The following is a 21,829-nucleotide window of genomic DNA, read 5'->3' as shown; positions in this document are numbered from 1 at the left end:
TATGTAAGAAACACAGAAACCAGATCAAAAGATAGAAATAGGTAGATGTATTCAGCTGTGGAATAGGAAAACAAGCGTTTCCTGTTAACGAAGTTCGTTTACTTAGACCTGGAGTTGGTTCTCACTTTCGCTTCCAAACTTGAATCATAATCAGATTTCCTATCTCATTAAAATCTAACCTAAGGCCACGCGTCCTAACACCTTTCGAGTTCTTTGTTCTCTGTTGAACGATCGAGTTTTAGCCAAATCTCATTTACTTTTCTGACTTCAAACTAGAATATTTTTCGACACAATCTTAGGAAAATTTAGTTTCTTTCAAACTATCGTTTTGGTTCCCTGTAAAGGAATTTGGGTAGAGAGATATTTCTAGTTTTGCAAATTTCTTCCACGCGTAGTGGGAATCAACTCAATTTCAGTTCCTTTTGTTCTCTAAACTCTGACACTTACTAACACCTTTTCCTTGCATATGAATGCCATGTAAAACTGTAAAAAATCAATTATTAATTAGCTTAATCGTTCAATATAAATAGAACCTCTTGTGAGTAGCTTCACAGTTACGCCTTGAGATCTGAGATAGCTAAGAGGAGCTTGTAACTTCAACGGAAAGATTAAAACCATCGTCAACTGCCAAACTCTGGTTGTGTCACCTCTCTTCACGTAATCCTAAAGTCTGTAGAAGTCCCCCTCTACAATTTAGAGACAGTGCCGGGAAACTCGCGTTATGGACTCCCAGTAGAAAGCCTTACTTACAACCGACACATTTTTATCGTCCAATTAGCAGATTCTTAAGAGAAGTGCCTTGATACTCATAGTCTTACTTTGTGTGAGGGTATTAAGCGTTTATCACAGAATGTCGATGCTTCATAATTCTTTAATAATATACGCTCGATAATACATTACAAACCTAAATACTTAGTTACTTGTTACAAGTTTTCAAGGCTTTTTTCATCATACATATCCTTGGCAGAGTCAGATTTCCATCTACCATATATTTTAAGAAGTCTTTCTAGAATCGAGTTACTTCTATTACGTACCGCAGATATAATGCGACCGGATCTTAAGGTATCCCTTGCGATATCCCTGCAAGTAGTATAAGAAATCTTTCCACTCCTCAGAGTATAGCTAGAAAAATATGCCGTCTAATTAAAGGGAGAGAACTATATAAGTGAATACCAGTAAATCTAAGTACCTTTGTAAGACACCAACGGGATAGTACTTAGACCTGGGTGCGCTAATAAAGACGTAATTCTCTTCCCTATAAACATCTTTCTTACTTCGAGGTACAAAGATTCTTATATAATCTCTGTGAAATTCAATATGCTTAGAAACGACATTGAATAATACATCATTGAATAATACTCACTTAAACATACGAAGTCTCGTACACAAGACCGACTCTTTGCGCCTTGAGGGAATCGACAGTAAAACAGTGGACATTCTAACTCTATCCGAGACATGGTTGGATGGGAATATTTGCGACACAGAAATTAATCTTCCTGGTTTCGTGTGCGTTCGTCAGGATCGCACTGGCATTAAAGAGGGATATGGTGGTGTAGCTATCTATGTGAGAGAAGGTTTGGCTTTTCGCCTGCGGAATGATATTAATACTGGCCGTCAGGAATGTCTATGGATTGAGTTGATTAGAGACAAATGCAAGCCAACACTCGTCTGCTGCGCTTATAGAGCACCGGATTCTGACTTTCAGACCTTTATTTCTTCGCTACATGAGAGTATGTCATCTGTGGATCTGGAAAAATCGGATGTGGTAATTCTAGGCGATTTAAACGCAGACATGATGGTGAGTTCTAAATTGCCAAAAAGAGATAAACAAGAACTTCTTAATTTTTCGCGGGCCTACAACTTCACTCAGTTAATAAAAGAACCGACGCGCATAACTGACACCTCGCGGACAATGATCGACTTGGTTTTTGCTAATAATGAACACCGCATTGTCAAATCTGGTGTTGTTCCGGTACCGCTTAGCGACCATTTTCTGGTATTTTGCATAATTAAAGCTGGAATTACAACAAAGGCTAAACCGAGAATACTCGAGTATCGCTCCTATAAGAATTTTAATCCGATTTTATTTAATGATGATCTTAGGAATATTCCCTGGCATATTGTTGAAAACGAGGACAACGTCGACGATGCCTTGTTTACGTGGAATAAAATGTTTTCGGAGGTTGCTGATCAACACGCACCAGTAAAAAGAAGGCGTGTCAAGGGAATACCTCTTCCATGGATGAACAGTCAGATAAGTGATTCTATGAAAGAACGTGACTGGGCGCATAGAAAGGCGCGAAAATCGAACTCGGCGCGTCTTTGGTCAATGTATGCAAAGCTTAGGAACAAGGTTAATGGCTTAGTACGAACTGCCAAGTCTAAATATTACTGTGACATGATCGAGGAAGCCAAGGGTGACTCAGATAAGGTGTGGAAAGCAGTGAACGAAGCATGCAATCGGAACTCATCTTCAGAGAGTATTCAGTGTATTATCTCTGATGGTGTTCAGCATATAACATCCCAATCCATTGCTTCTTCAATGAATAGCTTCTTTGCTTCCATTGGCCGAATTCTAGCAAGTAGAATACAGACTTCCGTCTTGAATTTAAATTCCATTTCAAAACACCCGCTTTTCCAGTTCGAGTTGACTGAATTGGATCAATCATTTGTGCTTGAGCAGCTTTTGTCATTGAAAGCAAACAAAGCGATTGGTCTTGACAAAATTAGCGCGAGACTTCTTAAAATCTCAGCTCACACAATTGCACCATCTGTTGTTAAACTTTTGAATCTTTCAATTCGCACTAGTCAATTTCCCAAATTGTGGAAATGCGCGAAAATCACGGCATTGTTCAAGTCAGGTGACAGGACCAACGTTTCCAACTACCGCCCCATCTCAATCCTCCCTACACTAAGCAAGATTTTGGAGAGAGCGGTACACTTGCAGTTGTATCATTACTTGATTACCAATAATCTATTGTCCAACAAGCAGTTTGGTTTCCGGAAGGGTTTCTCAACTACAACAGCTTTGACCTCATTTGCTGATGAAGTGCTCTTAAACATGGAACAAGGAAAGCTTTGCGGGGCCGTGTTCATCGATCTAACCAAGGCATTTGACACGGTAGACCATCAAATAATGTTATGCAAGCTATCCGAGATCGGCCTTTCTGAAACAGCTCTTCATTGGTTCCGTTCTTACTTAATTGGTAGACAACAGCGCACATCATGTGGAAATGAGTTATCTGAGGAACTTCCAGTCACGCATGGGGTGCCACAGGGTAGCATTCTAGGGCCTCTGTTGTTTGTGATTTACATAAATAACTTGCCAAATGTGCTTAACTCCTGCAACGCGTCACTTTATGCAGACGACACTGTAATTTATTGCTATGGTACATCCTCAAAGGAGTTGAGTGATAAGTTAAATAACGATCTACTGGGTGTGGCGAAATGGCTTCATGATCACAAACTGACTTTAAATTTGGACAAAACTAAATGCATGCTCATCGGTAGTAATAGGAAACGCGAAAGCAAAGTAGATTTGACTGTTTCAATTTTAGATCATAGTATAAGTAATGTTCGCAGCTTTAAATACCTCGGTATACATATATCTTCGGATTTCACATGGACTGATCATATTGAACACCTAACTGGGAAAATCAATCAGAGGCTTGGGCTTCTCAAGCGTATAAAGCATTTATTGCCTTTCAGGGCGCGTCTACTTTTCTATAAAAGTCTTGTTATGCCCCTTTTTGAATATGCTGATCTAGTATGGGGCGATAAACATAATATTACCCTTATGTCTAGTTTGCAAGTTTTGCAAAATAAGGCCGCTAAAGTTATTTTAAATAGACCATTGTACTCATCCTCCACTGAGGCATTAGCCGTTCTCAAGTGGCTGCCTCTAGAGAAAAGGCGATTTCAAAGAAGGTGTGTACACGTATACAAATGCATCAATGGCCTAATTAATCACGATATGGACTTGATTAGACAAGACGTACTTCATAGGCATAATACACGTAACAAAGGCAATTTTAGATTACCACGTGTCAAAAGAAATTGGGGGAAGCAAAGAACACAATATCATGCCGTTTCCGATTTTAACTCCCTCAGTCAGACGATCAAAGACTCAAGGAATGTAAATAGTTTTAAACGTAATGTTTTTAAGTTTTTGATATAGCTACTTACGTTTAATTTTTACTTATACTTATTTTTAATTTTTTATGCATTTTTTGTATCTTTTTAATCCCTTTGCAATTTTATAGCTTTTTTTGTTTTTATAATATATATCTAGTTTTGAGGTCCTTTTTGAAAACCATATCTTTTATGAAAAAGTTTCCTCAATAAAGATCATTATTATTATTAACGAAAAAATCCTGCAAAAGCTAAAGAGCATAACGCAGCGATGCGAAGATTCTTTAAATTAGAGTCTTCCTTGTTATGAATATCTAAAATACCTCCTTATGATGTCTGTGTTAATAGGCTTCTTTTTCATAACGAGCTGCGATTTCTGGCCTTTAACAGATTCCATAATATTCCTGCAAAATTCACTATCCAAAGGATTACGATCCAAACTAGGGACAAAGAATGTAGCCATTTAAGCTGACTCGACCCGGTTATTATGGGGGGGGGGGGGTACCATCCTACTTTGAAGCTTTCTGGTATCCCCACCTTTACTTTGATTGTAAGTCCAACATATAGCATGGATAACATATAGATCAATCTACAATACAGCATAAAATTTTTGGCGATCGGAGTAAATGTCACGTGGTTATAGTGCCACGCCTCTTTCAGGTCTGAGTCGAAATTCTGCTGTTGCCGGCATTTTTTCGTGAAAATCTCTAGGCTACATATAGTGCGCATTAGTGCCTTGCGTTGAACAGAGTTTCACCAAAATCGCAAAGACCCAATTCGAGAAATTCAGCGGTTTGCAAATTTAGGTCATAATTTATGTGAAAATGATAAGCAAACTTTACACGATTATATCTAATAGACTATGAGATTTATCCCTTTATTTTGGGGATCTTCATAACATATGGGTCCTTGCAAGTCAGTAAAAAGCTTTAGGGCCTTGCACGATTTCGTGCAATGCAAACATATAGAAATTAGAGCTTTAGCTATTTGTTGACGTTTGTCAGCGTTTAAGAGTCCTTTTCACGAAAAAAGCATTTTCTTTAAAATTCGTAGTTTTTTCCCTTCAATTTTTTTCGGGGCCACAATTGACTAACTAACTACCCGGATACTGAATTTCATGGTCATTGAAAAATATTGATTCCGGACCTCAAAAAGGCTTTTCATACGGTTGACCATACCTTACTACTATGATCTAAACTTGACTGATACGGTATAACCGGCCCCGAAGGAGACTGGTTCAGGTCCGTCATACCATTATAGTAGTCGTCCACAATCCTGTGTAGTAAACGGCTGTAAGTCGGGTAATTTGTCACGAGTGGTGTACCCCATCAATGACGCTCCGGTTAAACATGCAGGTCCTGGTTTCTAAATCCCTTGGTGTAAATGGATGACCATATAGCTAGGATGATGTCTAAAAAGGTTGCTTCTGACATTATTGCAATTAACCGCGTCAGAAACTCCGTTTTCTCGTGAAATCCTATTCACTATTTATCGCGCTCCTGTACAGCCTCACTTCAAGGTCAAGTTATATATTCTATAAGGGTCTTAGTATAAGGCTCTGCTGTATTCAGAATTCAGCTCAAATTTTTTTTATCGTATGGACTGAAGGCCATATAAATCCCGGGGGGTGTACTCCGCATATGAAAGGGGTGGGGATGCTCGTCGTCCCGCTTAGGGGTGTTAATTTCGGATTTTGGTCTCACTTAAGGTGTTCTGGGCAAAACGCCATCATATTTAGCCGTGAAAGTCTTGTTTAGGGTCGCACGTGAAAAAATATAAAAATATTATATTGTCTGTGTTTTAACATGGTCTCTTTTACGGGTCAAAAAAAGCTTGGGCCACGCCCAGATCGGTCTCCTTTAGGGGTTTAATTCAAAATTTCCGACGAGCATCCCCACCCCTTTCATATGCAGAGTTCCCCCCCCCTTCCCCCAAGGATATAAATCAAGAAATACGGTAAACAAACTGGCAGTACCACTTCCCTGTACTGAAACCTTCAAAAAGAGATTCAGTTATCAGTAGCGGAGCGGTATTGTGGAACAGTTTATCGGATCATTTAAGGCAGCCATCGTCACTAACAATCAAGTAGTCGTTGCCACAATTTCCCAGAGTAAGGTTGTTTTTTCACACGGCGTCCTTGTAAAGCAGGAGGTCAGTTCTTTTTCAGGCTGTTAGTGCAAGTTCAAATTAAAGGGTTGCGGGTGAGTACATAGAAGCAAGCCATTTAAACACTGACCTATGTATAAACCAGGCGCGGATCCACACCGGTTTCCACCGTTTTACGGAAATCGGTCACATTTTTCATAACAAATATATTTTTGATAATAAAAACACTTTCAGGGTTGGAATCTGGCCAGTATCCTGTCTGAATGGCTAGGAGATCCAGGAAAGGGGAACATTTCCTGGGAGAGCCCGTCTCCGGACCCCTCTGGAACCTTGCGCCTTCAGCGCTCGTTTAGGAAATCGATCGGTATTTATCCTAGATCCGCGCCTGTAAACAACTTTTTTACAGCACAGCCGTTCTTTTTTTGCTGCGTTAAATGAGTAATAAGGAGTGAGTTATTTAAGCAATAGAAAACGTTTTCCGTGTTTGCATAGCCTGATATTAACACGAGAGGAGTTGGGAGAATTCGAGACAGTTATGCAAACCCGAGACGAAGTCGAGGGTTTGCATAACCGTCGAGAATTCTCCCAACGCCTCGAGTGTTTATATCAGGCTATGCAAACACAGGAAAAGAGTTTTCTGTTGCTTTTATACAATAACTTTCCCGAGAAAAAAAAACGCAAAACTCTTTGTATGGCACTGATTAAAAGAGAAAGTCTTAGCAGTCGTAAAATCTTGTCCACGAAGTCTTGAACGCGTAATCAGTTCTTGTTTTGCAAAAAGATGCTTTGCAAAATACGGATTTTTCTCGCTTAAAATGTCAACTTAGCGAAGAAAATTGACTCACCTTCTTTGTAACGAGTTTCCATGTTTCAGCCGACGAAGGAATGGGTAAATAAAGTAAACTTGTCGAGTTTTGAACTCGAAAACTTTTTCAAATTCGTGTTTGCGTGATTAGCGCGAAAAGCCAAACAACTTGACGCCACAACCATGTCTACATCAGGGCGGATCCGCCCTGGGCCGAGTTGTTCAAAGCAGGGTTAAGATAGAGCGGTTTTCACTTGACTGTCGTAAAACCAAAACCAAAGTAAATACACTAGCCAACCAAAGGGCGTAGTAAAACCAAAACCAAAACCAAAACCAATCCCTTTCGACAGTCAAGTGAAAACCGCTCTAACCCAGGGTTAGTGCGAGATTTTAATTCGGATTTGAAACCTTAAAAAGCATTTCACTTTTTAATTCTTTTTGTCTACAAGTTGATGATTGGAAGCTCTAAAAACAACAGAGAAACTTATCCGAGAAAATGCTTTTGAACACAAGAAAAAGAAACCTGGGTTAAATTTAACCCCGGGTTAAGCGCTAATCGGCCTTCGAACAACTGGGCCCTGGTTTACATACTCTCATGCAAACACTCCTCTCGGCCAATCAGAGCGCGCGTACTATCTTAGTTATTAGAGACCTTTAGCATGAGGTAAACCGCAAACCGCAAACCACAAACCGCAGTTACGCGTTTGCAGTTTCGCGTTGCCGAGATTTCACACTTTAGCAAAGCGTTCAGTTCAGTTCATTTTTATTTAGGCAAAATATAATACAATACAAGAATACAAATAGGAATTGTAAGGTTGCAAGGGAGCCCAGAAGAAACCAGAAGGCTTTATGAAGCCTGGGCTCCCCAGTCTCAAAGAAATAAGCAAAATAAAATGAAATTCGCGGAGTGATACGTTAAAAATAGGAACTAAACAGAGACTGAGTTAAGATATGAATTCAGTAACTGAACAAGATAGAAATAAAAAATTTAACACTGGATTGGAACAGAATACTTTCCTTTGTTCGTACGGCAGAAACCAATATAAAATTGATTTGAACTACGCGTTAATTGTTGACGGCCGCCATGTTGTTTTCATCAAGTCGAAGTGCATCACTTTAATCGTCCAAAACTCTGCAATAATTCATTGATTCGAGATCAAAAATCCAACAAACACATCGCAAACGGATATAAAAAGCTAGTTCATACCTTTAAACGCGAGGCTGTACATTTTTTTGTGGCAAAAAACCTTGCCGTAAATCACTTACCGCTGGAAGCCCTTCCTGCGGTTCAAACGTGAACTGCAAACTGCAAACGTGACCGCAAGGCCGTGGTCACGTGACATTTTGCGGTTTGCGGTTTGCAGTTTCCCATGAAAAACGTGATGCTAAAGGTCCCTATTTTAAATCAATGGACGGGCTCTTTCAGATAAAGATCACTACTGTTATAGAGGGCATAAGGATAGGAAATCTCTGACCGTATTGAGCATTTTTGACTTTTAGAGAACTCTAGTATAGGGATCAGCCGTTCTGGCAGTATCGGAGATCGGACGTATCATAACTAGTTTTCACCCTTGTAGTGGACACTGGCGTAGCGACGAGAAACTGAAATGAGCAGTGCCCGGGGAGCAGTGTTGCAACTCTCTCAGTTGTAAGGTCTTCAGCTGTTTCCCTCAATGTATCTCTGTAAGTTGTCAAAAAACAAGGAAGCGATAAGCTGAGAAAGCTTGAGACTGTCCAAAAGTACGAGTTTTTATCCTAAATGATTTGGGTAAACAAAGAGGATCCGTGCAACGAACAACTTAAAACCCAAGATGGCGTTCAACGAATTTTGACCCAAATTCTTGTTAAGCCCCCCTATGAGACACTAGCCTGCGATCATGCCCTTTCCCTTTATCTCTGTAATCTTCTTTCGGGAGGAGGGCGTTATTTTTTCTTCTCTCTCGGGCCAAAGAAGCAAAGAAGCTAAAGCAAAACACACACAAAAAAAGCCTGATCTCAGGTTAATCATCAGAGAGATCGCACTTGTACCACGTGACCAAGTTTTCCATTCACTTGTCGTTTCTTTTCATCATCACGAAAATCGGTAGATTCACGCCAATTCTATCTAGAAGAATTGTTTTCAGCTGTTTTTATCTGCTCCTTTCTCATTTTGAATATTCCTCAACTGCGGAAGCAAGGTTTACGATTTACCGAATGCAAATCACAAAGACAAATGACAATGATCTATTATCACAACAAAAGGCACGGTAGGTATGCGATAAATTCCTTGTGAGATTATGTGGCAATTATTCAATAAACATCACCTTATGAACGGTAAATTACCACAAACATTGTGTCACTAAGTCACGAATTTCGTTCCGCTTTCAGCTGTTCCTGTTTTGTGGTCAGTGGCTTAGTTTTTTGCTGATATGGGAATCAAACAGGAGCACTTTGACGGAAGAATACCGAGTGAATTTATCTGCTCTCATTGTCACGATGTTTTTCTTCAACCCGCTGTTTTGTCATGTCTGCACATGCTGTGTATAAAGTGCTACAAGAAAAGAATGAGACGAAGATCGCCCGTTTGTCCTGTGTGCAGAAAAGATCTACGTCTCCATCACATCGAGGGCAAGATTGACACTGAATGGAAAAAACGTTATGATAACTTGAAAATCAATTGTCCAAAGGGCTGTGAAACTGTGCTGTTGCTTGGAGGTCTTGATGATCATTTCACTAATCACTGCCTATTATCCTTTACACTTTGCATCAATATTGGTTGCAGAAAGAAAGTTCGGCGAAGAGATCTCTCTTTACACCTCGAACAGTGCGACTTTAGATTTGTCCAATGTGAAGGATGCGGATTCAGAACAAAGTATATTAATCTACGAATGCATCAAATCGTTCAAAAATGCATGATAAGAAATAACCTGCATATGATAATGCAAAACAGACGCGAAATGAACACGCGTGTAAAAGAACATCGTTTGAAATTGCAGGAAGAAAGCCTCAAAATAGAGCTCGACGAACGTGACTTGGATCGAACGAGAATTTGGAATACCATCTCTAGAAATGAAATTTCAAGAGCAACGACCCGAAGTCCCGCTAGAGAAAAACGTTCTCCTGAACTCACAGATAAGGATAATGCTTCATACAGCAGAGTGGTTCATAGTGCCCCAGTGAGGAGCACCACTACAATGCTATGTGACAATTGCAATAAACTTTTTAGTGAGCATCGCAACCATGGTGACTCTTGCAGGTGGCACAAAGGGGTAGGTCGAAGCCTAAAGACACCTAAGGTCCTGTATATATGGGGAAAAGTAATCCAGGGTAGGTTAGGGTAGAAGGGTCACCTGCCTATCCATGCTACCCTGAAGGGTAATCCAACTTTTCGTACAGCGTGACTTAGACTCATCTCATTTCCCTTCCACGTAAACATAAAAAAGAAAACTATAACGACATAATTCTCATGGCTCTTTGTTGGTTGCAATAACAGGGTTTCCTTATTTTATGTAAATGTCACCTGCTTTGGTCCAGGGACCAGAGAGGCACAAAAAGTGCAATTAATATGCTTGTCTGTCTGTCTCTCTCTCTCCAGTAAAAACTGACAGCTGCCATTGTATTATTCTACTTCATGATAGGGGTGGAATTTTGTCTCCTAGGATACACAGGTTTGGAGCCCTTGTTCCCTCTTCAGAATTGCTGCCTTTCCTTCTTTCCGAAAGGATGCACTTACATCTTTCACTCTTAACTACTCTTCAAGTTGTATGCAATTAACAAGTGGCCAATCTTTTTTATTTACCAGTAACGCCTACCCTTCGAAGCCAAAGATCGAGGGCGTGGATCAATATTGTTAGCAATAATAATAATTTTTTGGCACCGGTAATTCTTGGAGATGTTATTTCTGTACCACTACGACCTACAGTTGTATAACTGTAGCAGCAACAGCAGAAAAGTATTATTTATTTTTACACAGTGAAGTACAATATCCAAGTAACTGTTATTTTCTCATTGTTGTGAAAACATTTTGGTAACAATGCAATTCGTGTTATTCATATATTTATTAAGAGGTTTTTCATTTCCCAACCCAAATAACATGCAATGGGCATTTTTCAATACAGTCCAGCTGCAAGACAGACTTCTTGTTTACTTAGAGAAAAATAGTTTACCCTTCTTCCCAACATATTGCATGTTCATGTCCTTCCTAAAGGTTTGTAATAATTTATTGTACATTTGATATTTACTGTCTTCTGCTAGGTATGTCTTACCCTAACTGTTTTGCTTTTTCTTTCATACCTGAACGTGGTTGGGCTCACTCATTTTTACAGCCAGTAAGTTTTGCAATATATTTTTACCTTGCTTGTGATTACTAACAATCCAGGGGGTGGGGGGGAATCCAAACCCTCCACCTCCCATACCTTTCATTCCCCGCTTCTGGCCCCTTTTCAATTAAGCATTGTTGCATACTCTCTTCGTATTTCTCCCATTTCTCAACCTTTTAGAACTCTCACCTCCCTCCTTTTCTTTTCCCACCTCACATACCCCCCCTCCTATTCTCCCAGGCGTCTGCCCCCCTGTCTTCTTCCACAGATAAAGTAAATGAGTTGAAATAAATGTGATATTAATGAAAAGAAAAATACCAGTAATATGCTTTTCAAAGACAGTTCTTGTTTAAGAGGAAGAGAAACTCATATAGTGCTCGTGTGACCAGATGCACAGTGACAAAATTTTAGAATGAAAATCCTTTTCGTTACACAGTAACTGTTAATCATTTTGCATTGTACATTGTATAATTTTGATCACAATGGTCCCTCAATAAATGACAGGTTCATATTTTGTGCCATAATTAAAGTCCAAATTATAAAAATGAGTAGTCAAGGCTGTGCTCTAGCAACCCCTGGTGGCCCCTGATGACTAAGGACTAGAAAATCTTAGTAGTTTTATAGAAATCCTTTGTTGAGCACGCTGGATTTTACGGGTTTAGAGCACTGGGCTCCTTAACATCTTTCTCAGAACACAGCCTTGATAGTATGAGCTATAAAGTAACTACAATATGTAACCCCTGCAAACTGTTTTACCTACATAGCAGTGATGTTATGTGATCTGTTTTTTTTTCTATCTGTCTCACCTATGGTATGGAACCTGCAGATAGTGGATGTGGTAAGTAATGTCTATGTAAATACTCATAAAATTACTGGTTATCATAATTAAGATTTTTACGATTCATTTGTTAGGGTTCAAACTTCATCATTAAGTACACTGTAAGTTGCAAAAAAGTCCAAAAATTGATGTACATGTACCTTTGTGCACCAGAAACAATACAGAAGGTCATTACACATGATAGATGCAACTTTAAGTATGTGTGACCAGTCATAAATACAGTATCGATATTTTGCCAGTTTTCAACATGGTATTTTAGTATTTCCCAATTTTTGTTATGGTATTTTTGTATTGGGTCTAATGTCCTCCTTACATATTACAAGATAATCTTAATTTCATTAATACTGTGTGAACCAAAAACCATGATCACTTTAAACAATCACATATAAAGTTCACGACATACGGTAAACCACAAGCGAGACCACAAACTATTCACTGCTGTTGTTGGTGATTTAGATTTTTTTATGCCTGATTTTGAAACACAATAACATTCCATAAGTATTGCTGCTACTCACAGTTTCTGAATTTCAGGTTGATATAAGAGCAATTGATGAAAAACTGACCTTATTAATTTATTTTTGTTTTACTGTTTTTCTTTTTTATGTGATAATCATTGTGGATTATCTTCAGTTTGTAAGTAATTTGCTCTTAAACTAAATTTATTTTAGTTAAAACATAAAAATAATATTACTGTTTTAACACTTAATCTACAATTGGTCTCATTACATGACTGTACAATATACTTTTTGTTAATTTTATGGCATTTGGTATTAAGAACTAATGTCGCTAACGATTGAGCAAAATTGGAAATGGTCGAACAAATCCTTCCCTCATACTTTGTGTGTAGTTAGTACTTCAGATGAAACTACTCAATGTAGAATTTGTTTGACTTTTCTAACAAAAAAACCTGCACTTGGCATCAGGGGGAGAAGTTTGTGGTTTTTGGTTAATTTATGCAAATTACTGCCCCAATTTAGCTTGGCAGGAAAATCTAATACAACATTTTCCAGCAAAATGAATCGCTTCAAAGGGATAATAATATTAAAAGATAACTGAAACATTACATACCATTAACAAAGCAAATACTAGAAACATTTGAGAGCCAAAGTGAAATCACACAAAAGTCACCATGTATTAATAATAATACAAAACTTTCCAAGTGAGGCACAAAGTGCCGAGAAGAAAAAGAGACAAGGAATGAAACTAAACACCTTGTGACTCATTCAAATTGTGAAACATAGCTTACTGGTCATGCAAACGGAAGCCAGGGTTGCTGTCATGCCGATTTTGCAGAGAATCGTCACGTTTATGGACAAAACAACTAAGTTAATTAGGTCCATATATTTTGAAGAAAACTAAACTAGAAAGTGCAATCTTTTTCTAGCTGCAATAAAAAGCTTAATGCTTTGAAGGCACACAAAGAAAATCAGTGCTATACTGCAGCATGCAGAGATGGAATTCTGTTAGCAACACCTGCAGGATCCTACAGAAATATACACCACAGGAAATAATCAATATGCATAAACAGAGCAGTTTCATGAAATTTTTGCCTCGCTTGCCTTCACAAATAACTCCTCTGCCCCCGTGCAAACATTTGTAAGGACGCCTTGCTCCTACAGAACAAGGCGAAATTGAATTACCGCTGTTGATCAGCCTAATGGAGTTGACAAAACTCAAGTCTGAGTCAGATTTTTTAGATAACACTTTTTGGCAGCACTTTCGTATTTTGTGTTATGCAAGGTGGGGGACAAAGTCACTAAAGTGGCACATATTTACATTTTTTTGTGGGATTAATTATTTGATGCAGGGGGCAGTCACACAAAACAGTTTTCACTCTACATCGTTTCATGCTTGGTATCTTCTGTAAGACTGTGAGCCGGTCCTTTAAGGGGAAGCAGGTTTTGCCAAATCCCCACACAAGAGATTGTGGCACATAAACAAATTAAAATTCTTCACTTGCAAAGCAGATATTTTTTGTGACCACTGCACCAAAGTCGTTTATCAAGTAAGGGCCTGTTTACATGGAGGTGGGGGACCCCATATAGGTGAGGTAACCTGCTTAGGTGGGGTAACCCGCCTGTCCATACAATCTCTCATATTAATTTGATCGCATTTACATAATAGGTGGGTTGACTGTATGAGGCATTTTATGGACAGGCGGGTCACCCAACAAAGTTTTATAAAGGGAGGCTCCACCCTTAACCTTTTACATACCATTTTTGATAGAAAAGTACCCCTTCTTTATATCTTTGTACTGGCAAATGGTACCCCTTTGACATGCCTAGTTTAGAACTTTGCTTTGCTCTTTACTGCTGTAAATGCACTGTCTTTAAAATATGAATATATAATAATAATATGAAATATTTACATCCTGTTTCAATTTTGATTGAAATTGGATTGCAAGTAAGAAAAAAATGTGTTCAAAAATGTCTATTTTTTGCCTTGTCAAAAAAACTCCAATTTTCAAGGAGAATAATTGTCCCCCCCAAAAAAATGTAATTTTTGGCCCAAACGTCCCCCCCGCCTGATGCCCAGTGCAGATTTTTGTTAGAAGTCAAACAAATGCCACATTGAGTAGTTTCATCTGAAGTACTAACTACATACAAAGTATGAGGGAAGGTTCTGTTTGACCATTTCTAATTTCCAATTTTTTCCCTCCCCCTCCCCTGAAAATGTTTAATGACCACATGTTGCATTAGTAAGTAGTAAGAGAAAAATAGCAGGGTAACTATTTAAACTGCAATATTATAATTTTAAAAGTCACAGGGCAGAGAGACTGTGAAAGGTTAAAGTCCCAGGGACAGTACTGTCACTTTTAAACCCCCAAATTTTGCCCTCTGCACATTCCCAAACTTCAGAACATTACAAATACAGCCAGTGTAGTGCACAATTTGTAGACAAAACTTTGGACAGTTTTTGTTCTTTCTGGCTGGTGGTAGACAAAATACTGACCCCCAGTCCGTGGACTACCTTTTAGATAATTGTACTGGTAGTTTCTTCATGTTCTTACCAGGTAGTCTATATGGTTCAGTCCATTGGGGTAGCCCGTGAACCGGGGGTTAGTGTTTAGTCCACCACCTTTTTGGCCAGATAGTTAGCAGGCTAAACTAGCTTTAAATCAAATTTCTTGACAAAATTTTCAGCAGCAAATGGGTTGATTAAAATGTCTCTTTCACCTTCTACATGTAACACAACTCACAAACTCTAGCTTAACACAGATGTAATTACCTCTTTTATAAACTTAAGAATAAAATAGTAACCAGCTATTATTAGCAATAGTTTCCTAGGTTAAAGGGCATCACTTTTAACTAACTTTGCTTTCCTCTTTTTTTTTCTTTTTCTTTCTTTTCTTCCTTGGCTTGGATATTCAGGGGGTAAGTACATTTCCAAAGAAAACCTCTCATGTACATACAGAGTACATGTGACCCTTCATGTTGGGGAAAGAATGAATGTGACAGAAATGGTGAACTTCTCATACTTTGCATAACAGAACCCTTGTAACAGTTTATTCCTCAAATATCACAATATTATTACAAACTGTGTCATCATTGCTGATGTGAGTTTACTTAATTAGAATCTCACTCATGGCACTGAGGTTTTTGTATCTTGTGCCATGATCTATATCATTATTGCATTTCTATCACAGGCACAAATTTTTTTCTAAATCAATCGCGATTGCAGATAAATTTTTAAAATGGAGCTCATGCACAACTATTAAGAGCTATAAATAATAAATATTATTATAAAAATTATTTAAGCATCACTGTCACATCATAGCTTTTACTGTTATGGTAGTGGTGCGTTGTCTTCTAAAAGAGGCTTTAGAGCTCAAGTTCCTTAAAATATTCTCAAAGGTAGTTTTAAGGCCTATATTTTTAGTATTTCTTTTGTTTCAGACGGCTCCATTGTTTTGGCAAATAAGTTATGATTATTAATAATGAAATTCAAGTAGATGACTTTCCTTAAAATTTCATACGATGTAAGAAATGCTAAGGATCATTTGTTTGTAAGAAGTTAGGACTATGAGAGGACACTTCCAGTAGCACAAACAGTTTACAGTTTATAAAGTTTTTATTGTTATTAATATTATTATTATTATTATTATTATTATTATTATTATTATTATAGCTAACACTTTACTCTTTATTTTTTCTATGTAATATTAATTGTGGATTCCTGATGAAACAGGGGGTAAGTTTTGTTTTGAAAACTTGCTGAAAACGTACTCAAAAGTTTTTAAGAGCAAATAACATCGACAACGTTGGCATTAGCCCTCTTCCCATGTTCCGTGAAAGCTTTGTCAGAGGCTATTGTTCTTTCCACCACTGGTTTCGTTTGCAACAGCTTTTACTTTACATTGTTGTCTCCCCTCTTACTGTACATCGCAGTCTCCTTCATTCAATTGACTCTAAAAAAAATGTTTTTAAAACGTTTTTTGGTAAATTCTCTTTTAAATGGAATTAATGTTGTATCGCTATTTTTTTCAAATAATTATTGTACAGAAGGTGACAAAATTGAGGTTGTTAAGGAGTCTTTGAGATGGGTCATTGTCGCTTTCTGTGTTGCCCCCCCCCCCCCCCCCCGGTGGTGAATAGGCCACCCAGAAAGTAAAATAGCAAATCCCCTGAGGGAGGCATGGTGACAGGTGAAATTGAATCATGCGTCATTGAACACTACTCTGTTCTCAGCAACATTCCAGTCACATCTTACACTATGCTTTACGCTACAAAATATATGTAGTCAAAATTTAGCTGCTCAATAAGTTGTTAAGATGTACTAGTTTTGTCATGTCAAATTCCTGACCATGGTTTTCTTTCTTTTTTCATAATTCAACCCTTTTTCATACAACAAAGATGGTAAGTGTCGAGTTGTATCAATAACAAATTGAAATGAAGAAATGATCGTCGCAGTGAACGCAATTTATGCAATTGCGTAATGAAGCCTGAAAAAAATTCAGAACTTCACCGAGGTTTGAACCCGTGACCTCGCGATACCAGTGCGATGCTCTACCAACTGAGCTATTTTGCCACTGACGTTGGGAGCAGGTCAATTGTGGGTTCTTTAGTTCCCGTGAAAGAAATGAGTGTTAGTGAAGAAATGATCGTCGCCGTGAACGCAATTTATGCATTTGCGTTTTTCTTTTCAGATTTCTTTACGAAATTACATAAATTGCGTTCACTGCGACAATCATTTCTTCATTTTCATTTCATTTCCGCAGTTCGTATATGATTTATTTCACATATCATTAACAATAACAAATTAGTTGGTCTGGTTCTCATAAATAAATACCTCTCTCATCTGTAGAGGGTTGCCTGCGAACAGCAGACGTATTTCCGGTCGTCGCGGAGAGAAGCGACGACCGTAAATGCGTCTGCTGTTCGCAGACTTGCGGAGGGTGCGTGTCGGGTAATAGGTATGAGGCGTTATTATAATAAAATTGCTATCTGTGTTTTTACTTGTCTCTCCGTTGCTATGTCCTTTTCCTAAATATTTTATTTTCTTTCCGGTAACTAATTGCTAAAGCACTAACCATTGGGTCTGTCATTCAAATGCTTTATTGCAGTGCCAAGCTTGTGGAAAACTTGACAACTTGGATGGATGCATGAGAGGCTGGCATGTCTCGGCTGACCAATCACAAAGAAAAAGTTCAAGACTGTTTAAATATTCAAGTAATACATTTCTCACATAAACTAGTCAAAGCAGTAAACTAACCATTGTCACTGTAAATTTAGTGATCTTCGGAAATGTTGCGCTTGAATAATAGGGTCAGTTTAAAGTTAGAACTTTGATTCATAAGTAAGTTAACTATTCGGTGCCTTAGTACAACGTAGGCTTAAACAGCCCTTTTCACCTGCCTCGTACCCAGACGTCTCTCTTTTGATGAAAATGTGCGCGTAAAAGGAAGGCGGGAAGGAGACAACGGGCGAGACGTCGCTTCGCCTGCCGTCTGTACCATTCCCATGGACCCTTGCGGTTCATCACCAGTCACTCGTTTCGCGCTCGCCTCTGCCATGCGAAAAACGAAGCGCCTGAGGAGGAGGCTACCTTTTCACCTTGTGATGTTGCCCCACTCCAGGAAACTGCTCATGTGTGCGCACACGTACACGTAATTGCATGATAATAGTCATAAGGCAAATCCTCTCGAGACCATCACGTGGTCTGAATTGGAAACACAAACAAACTAGCCGAAAAGTTCTATGTGGGTTGGACAAGACATACATGTACTGCATGGCTTTTTATCTCAAGGTTCATATAGTAAAAAGGCGTGTATAAGAGGCTAAAATTTGGGCAGGATTGAAGTTTCAAATTTTTCAAAAAAGGTTGAAGTGTAATCATCCAACACCTAACGACTGCTTTCTGTGAAGTATTTTTTCGACGAAGTAAATATTGCCTAAATTTCTTGATAACCGCATTTTTTTTTTCATCCGCCCCCCCCCCCCCCCCCCCTCCCGGTTAAGCTATAAATTATTTTGTAGAAAAGGCATTCTTGGATTCGAAAATGTGAAGGAAAGAGGAATAACTAAGAAAAACCTCACCTTGCTTAAGCTCTAAAATGCTTCCAGAGTTTTCAATACTGAAGCTTTGTAATTTCCAAAAGGTACAAGTCGCGCTAAGATGAGGGACCAAATATAACTTTTATAGCGCGGCTTAGAATATATTTGTAGAGATCTACAAGACAGTACTCTGGATAGGAAGAAACCGTCGTTGGGTGTCCCTGACTGACTGCGCTGCATACTATCCCAATTGCCGTACTCTCATATGTTATCATCTCATTAGGCCCATTTATACGAGGAAAAATAAGACGCGAACTGTACCATTTATACGAGCATGTCTTATTCAAGACGAGAACAGCTCTTATAAATGGTTCGCGTCTTATTTCTGTTCTTGAGTCGTTTTCATGTGAATGTTGCCCGTAGCAACGGCAATCCAACGTGGCGCGCCAAAAATTAACGCATGCGTACTATGCGTTCGTGTCTAATTTAAGACGCGAAGGAGACGCGAAGGTCATTTATACGAAGTTTTTCTCGTCTTAGCTAAGACACGTCTTATCTAAGAACAGGTGTTAAGGGCTTTTCTAAAATAAGACGCGTCTTAGCTAAGCCGCGTCTTATTTTAGACGAAATGTGCCGTTTATACGGAAAGTTCGCGTCTTATTTAAGACGCGTCCTATGTAAGACGCGTCTTATTTTTCCTCGTATAAATGGCCCTATTGTACTGCATGAGAGGACGGCAAACTGACGTTTGTGTGTGACAAACGTAACAGGACTTACCTGCGAGATCTGTCGTTATCTTCACTAAGGGCCTGTTTACGTGGAGGTGGGGGACCCCAGGTAGGTGAGGTAACCCGCTTAGGAGGGGTAACCCGTTTGTCCATATAATCTCTCATTTTAATTTGATCACGTTTACATGATAGGTGGGGTGACCCGCCATATTTTACCTCACCTACCTGGGGTCCCCCACCTCCATGTAAACAGGCCCTAAATAATACTTTGTTGTGACCTTTTACAGATTAGACACTTCAAGATTCAACGACGCGACACCATCGAGAACGTATAAAAACCAATAGGCATAATAAGCAAAACAACAACTTTGAACGCTTTTTCGTACATTTCTTTACCGTTTTGCACGAGGAGTACGACGCGAAATGCCTAGTTTCGTGTTTTATGGAGAACGTAAACAAGCAACAACGGTATTTTTTTAGCTCTCTGAACCTTGGAATTCAAATTCTGAAGGGTTAGCATACATTTGACAAAGTAACTAAGTAAGTATTATTGCGATAAAGATTGAAAGAACGCAAATTCACTTTTTAGGCGACATTCTCGTTGCTGTCGAGTCGTTGCATTTTAAAGTCAAAGGAACGTGACGTTTTTCACACAAGGTTTGCCATCTTCTTTCCTCCGATGACAATACTCATGGTGTATTTGGGAGATTTGCAAATTGCGAATATTTAAAATGGTCTGCGATGGCTGTTGGTGTCGGCAGCATACATGTTCCCACTTGTGTGGCAAGTCGGAGGGAGGTGGTTGGCAGAAGCCCTAAAGTAAAGTTATCAGTCAACCAAAAAACTAGAAACCATATCATTTACATGTTCGCGCTGCTGTATTACAGTCCAAGCGGGAAAATCGTGAACACCAGAAATATTTCTGGAATGTTATTGTGTTGCAAGAAAAAAGCCAATCAGGTGTGAGAAACTGAACCGCTTGTGGCTCGTTCGCATGTGCTGATCTCTGCCGTGATTGGTCATAACACAATAAACATTCCTGAGATATTTCAATTGTTCACGGTTTTCCGGGTCGCATTGTAACTTGTATTTTTAGGTTACTTTAGTTTAACCACTGTTAGCCATGTTTTGTTGTTTTTTTGTTCTTGTTGTTTTGTTCTTTGTTCTCGTTTTGTGTTTTGTTTAATACACGTGAATATTGTTACTTTAGCACCTTTTCTCTTTGTATAATTATTTTTCGCTAAGCTTATTCTCTATGCCAGCTAGCTTTACATGGCAGGGACCAACCCGGAAGCATCAGCTACTTTGGTCACTGGGCACATCTTAATTCCTTAATTTCTTGTTATCTCTATTTCTGACATTATTTCCGTAAGGTACTTATACAAATGAAAATTCCAATGTAATCAATATGTAAATAGTGCAAAAGCAATAAAATCCGAAAAAATCTGAAAATCTACACTATCTGCCGTTCGATATGCATTGTTGTTTGCACTTTGAACTTTTTTGCAGCTGCATTTTTTTTTTAAAGTTTATGAATGGATAACTTAGCGTTTTGCTTCGCTAGTTTTTGGCCAAATTATGAGGACCCGGCAGCTATACGGCGCTATACGGTGGCAAAGTAAGCTTAAATATAAGTTTTTTGAAATTTAATTAATGCTAAAAAGCATTGGGAACTTGAGAACTTGGCACCTCCTCATACCAGGGTTCTACTGTAATGTTTCAGTGTAAATTTATTATTGAAGTTTATATTCTCTCTCTTTTATATAAGCACCGAATTGAAGTTAATAGAAAGAAATTGTAAAACAAATAATAACCTTAAATTTGAAGGAACATGGTCCAACATTTGCAAAATATTATGATAACAAGAGCTTAGGTAGCAATCAGTTCACTCGTTTCCTTGTATATAAACAACTGAATAATTGTCAACAAGACCGAAACGAGAGACCACTTTCAGAAATTCAAAAGCTTTCCTCACGTTCTTTGTCCATCTTCATAAATAAATCTACGCTTTCCTTCTTTGACCCCTTGCTCTTTTAAAAAACATTATTATTCCCAATGCCTCATACAATCTTCAAAAGGTCTTGAAGAATTTTATTAGTCATCTTGAAAAGTCCTTGAATTCGGTTAAGGTTCTTGAAATGTACTTGATTTCTTTATTAGGTCTTGAAAACTCCTTGAATTTTTCTACTTTCTTATTTTCGTTTCTTTATTTCAAGTGCTATTTCCGTAATTCAGATACAACTGCAAGGCATACCCAATGACTGTTGTCATTTTGCAAAGCGTTGTTGCGGAAAGTAGTATAAAAATTATAAAATAAACTGATCAACCATCGCTGAGAAAGGAAAAATCACAAGTGCTGTATTGTCGCGCGGACGCGGCCGCTATGCTTGAATATTCAAATCGCGTAGTAATCCTGCTCGTTTGCGGTT

General features: G+C 38.6%; 2 protein-coding genes across 4 annotated transcripts in view; both read left to right on the top strand.

Annotated features, from left to right (window-relative positions):
- LOC140941231 (uncharacterized) overlaps nucleotides 1-18,025 on the top strand; it is a 67,210-nt gene extending 49,185 nt beyond the window's left edge. The window contains exons 2-4 of one of the 3 annotated variants that reach the window (XM_073390209.1): nucleotides 9,231-9,288; nucleotides 9,410-10,290; nucleotides 17,742-18,025. In XM_073390209.1, coding sequence (XP_073246310.1) covers nucleotides 9,451-10,290; nucleotides 17,742-17,867 — 966 coding nt within the window. In that variant the 5' untranslated portion in view covers nucleotides 9,231-9,288; nucleotides 9,410-9,450 and the 3' untranslated portion in view covers nucleotides 17,868-18,025. Of the gene's footprint in view, nucleotides 1-9,208; nucleotides 9,293-9,409; nucleotides 10,291-17,741 lie in introns of those variants that run through there. The other 2 variants (XM_073390208.1, XM_073390210.1) reach the window with 2 other exon arrangements.
- LOC140942081 (uncharacterized) lies at nucleotides 1,045-3,045 on the top strand. The gene is made up of 3 exons (XM_073391061.1): nucleotides 1,045-1,062; nucleotides 1,391-2,861; nucleotides 2,993-3,045. Exons 1-3 carry the CDS (start codon nucleotides 1,045-1,047, stop codon nucleotides 3,043-3,045), a joined length of 1,542 nt encoding a protein of 513 aa, XP_073247162.1.
- Nucleotides 18,026-21,829: the final 3,804 nt, after the last annotated feature.

This window comes from Porites lutea, chromosome 6, assembly GCF_958299795.1.
Source record: "Porites lutea chromosome 6, jaPorLute2.1, whole genome shotgun sequence".
In the NCBI taxonomy this organism is placed as follows: Eukaryota; Metazoa; Cnidaria; class Anthozoa; order Scleractinia; family Poritidae; genus Porites; species Porites lutea.
Note: the sequence above shows the minus strand (reverse complement) of the source record. Positions and strands in the feature narration are given on the sequence as shown.

Excerpts from the sequence above, each read along its gene's own strand:
- LOC140942081 (XM_073391061.1), top strand. Across the intron at positions 2,862-2,992 it reads CACGGCATTGTTCAAGTCAG|TTTGGTTTCCGGAAGGGTTT; the intron begins GTGACAGGACCA and ends TCCAACAAGCAG.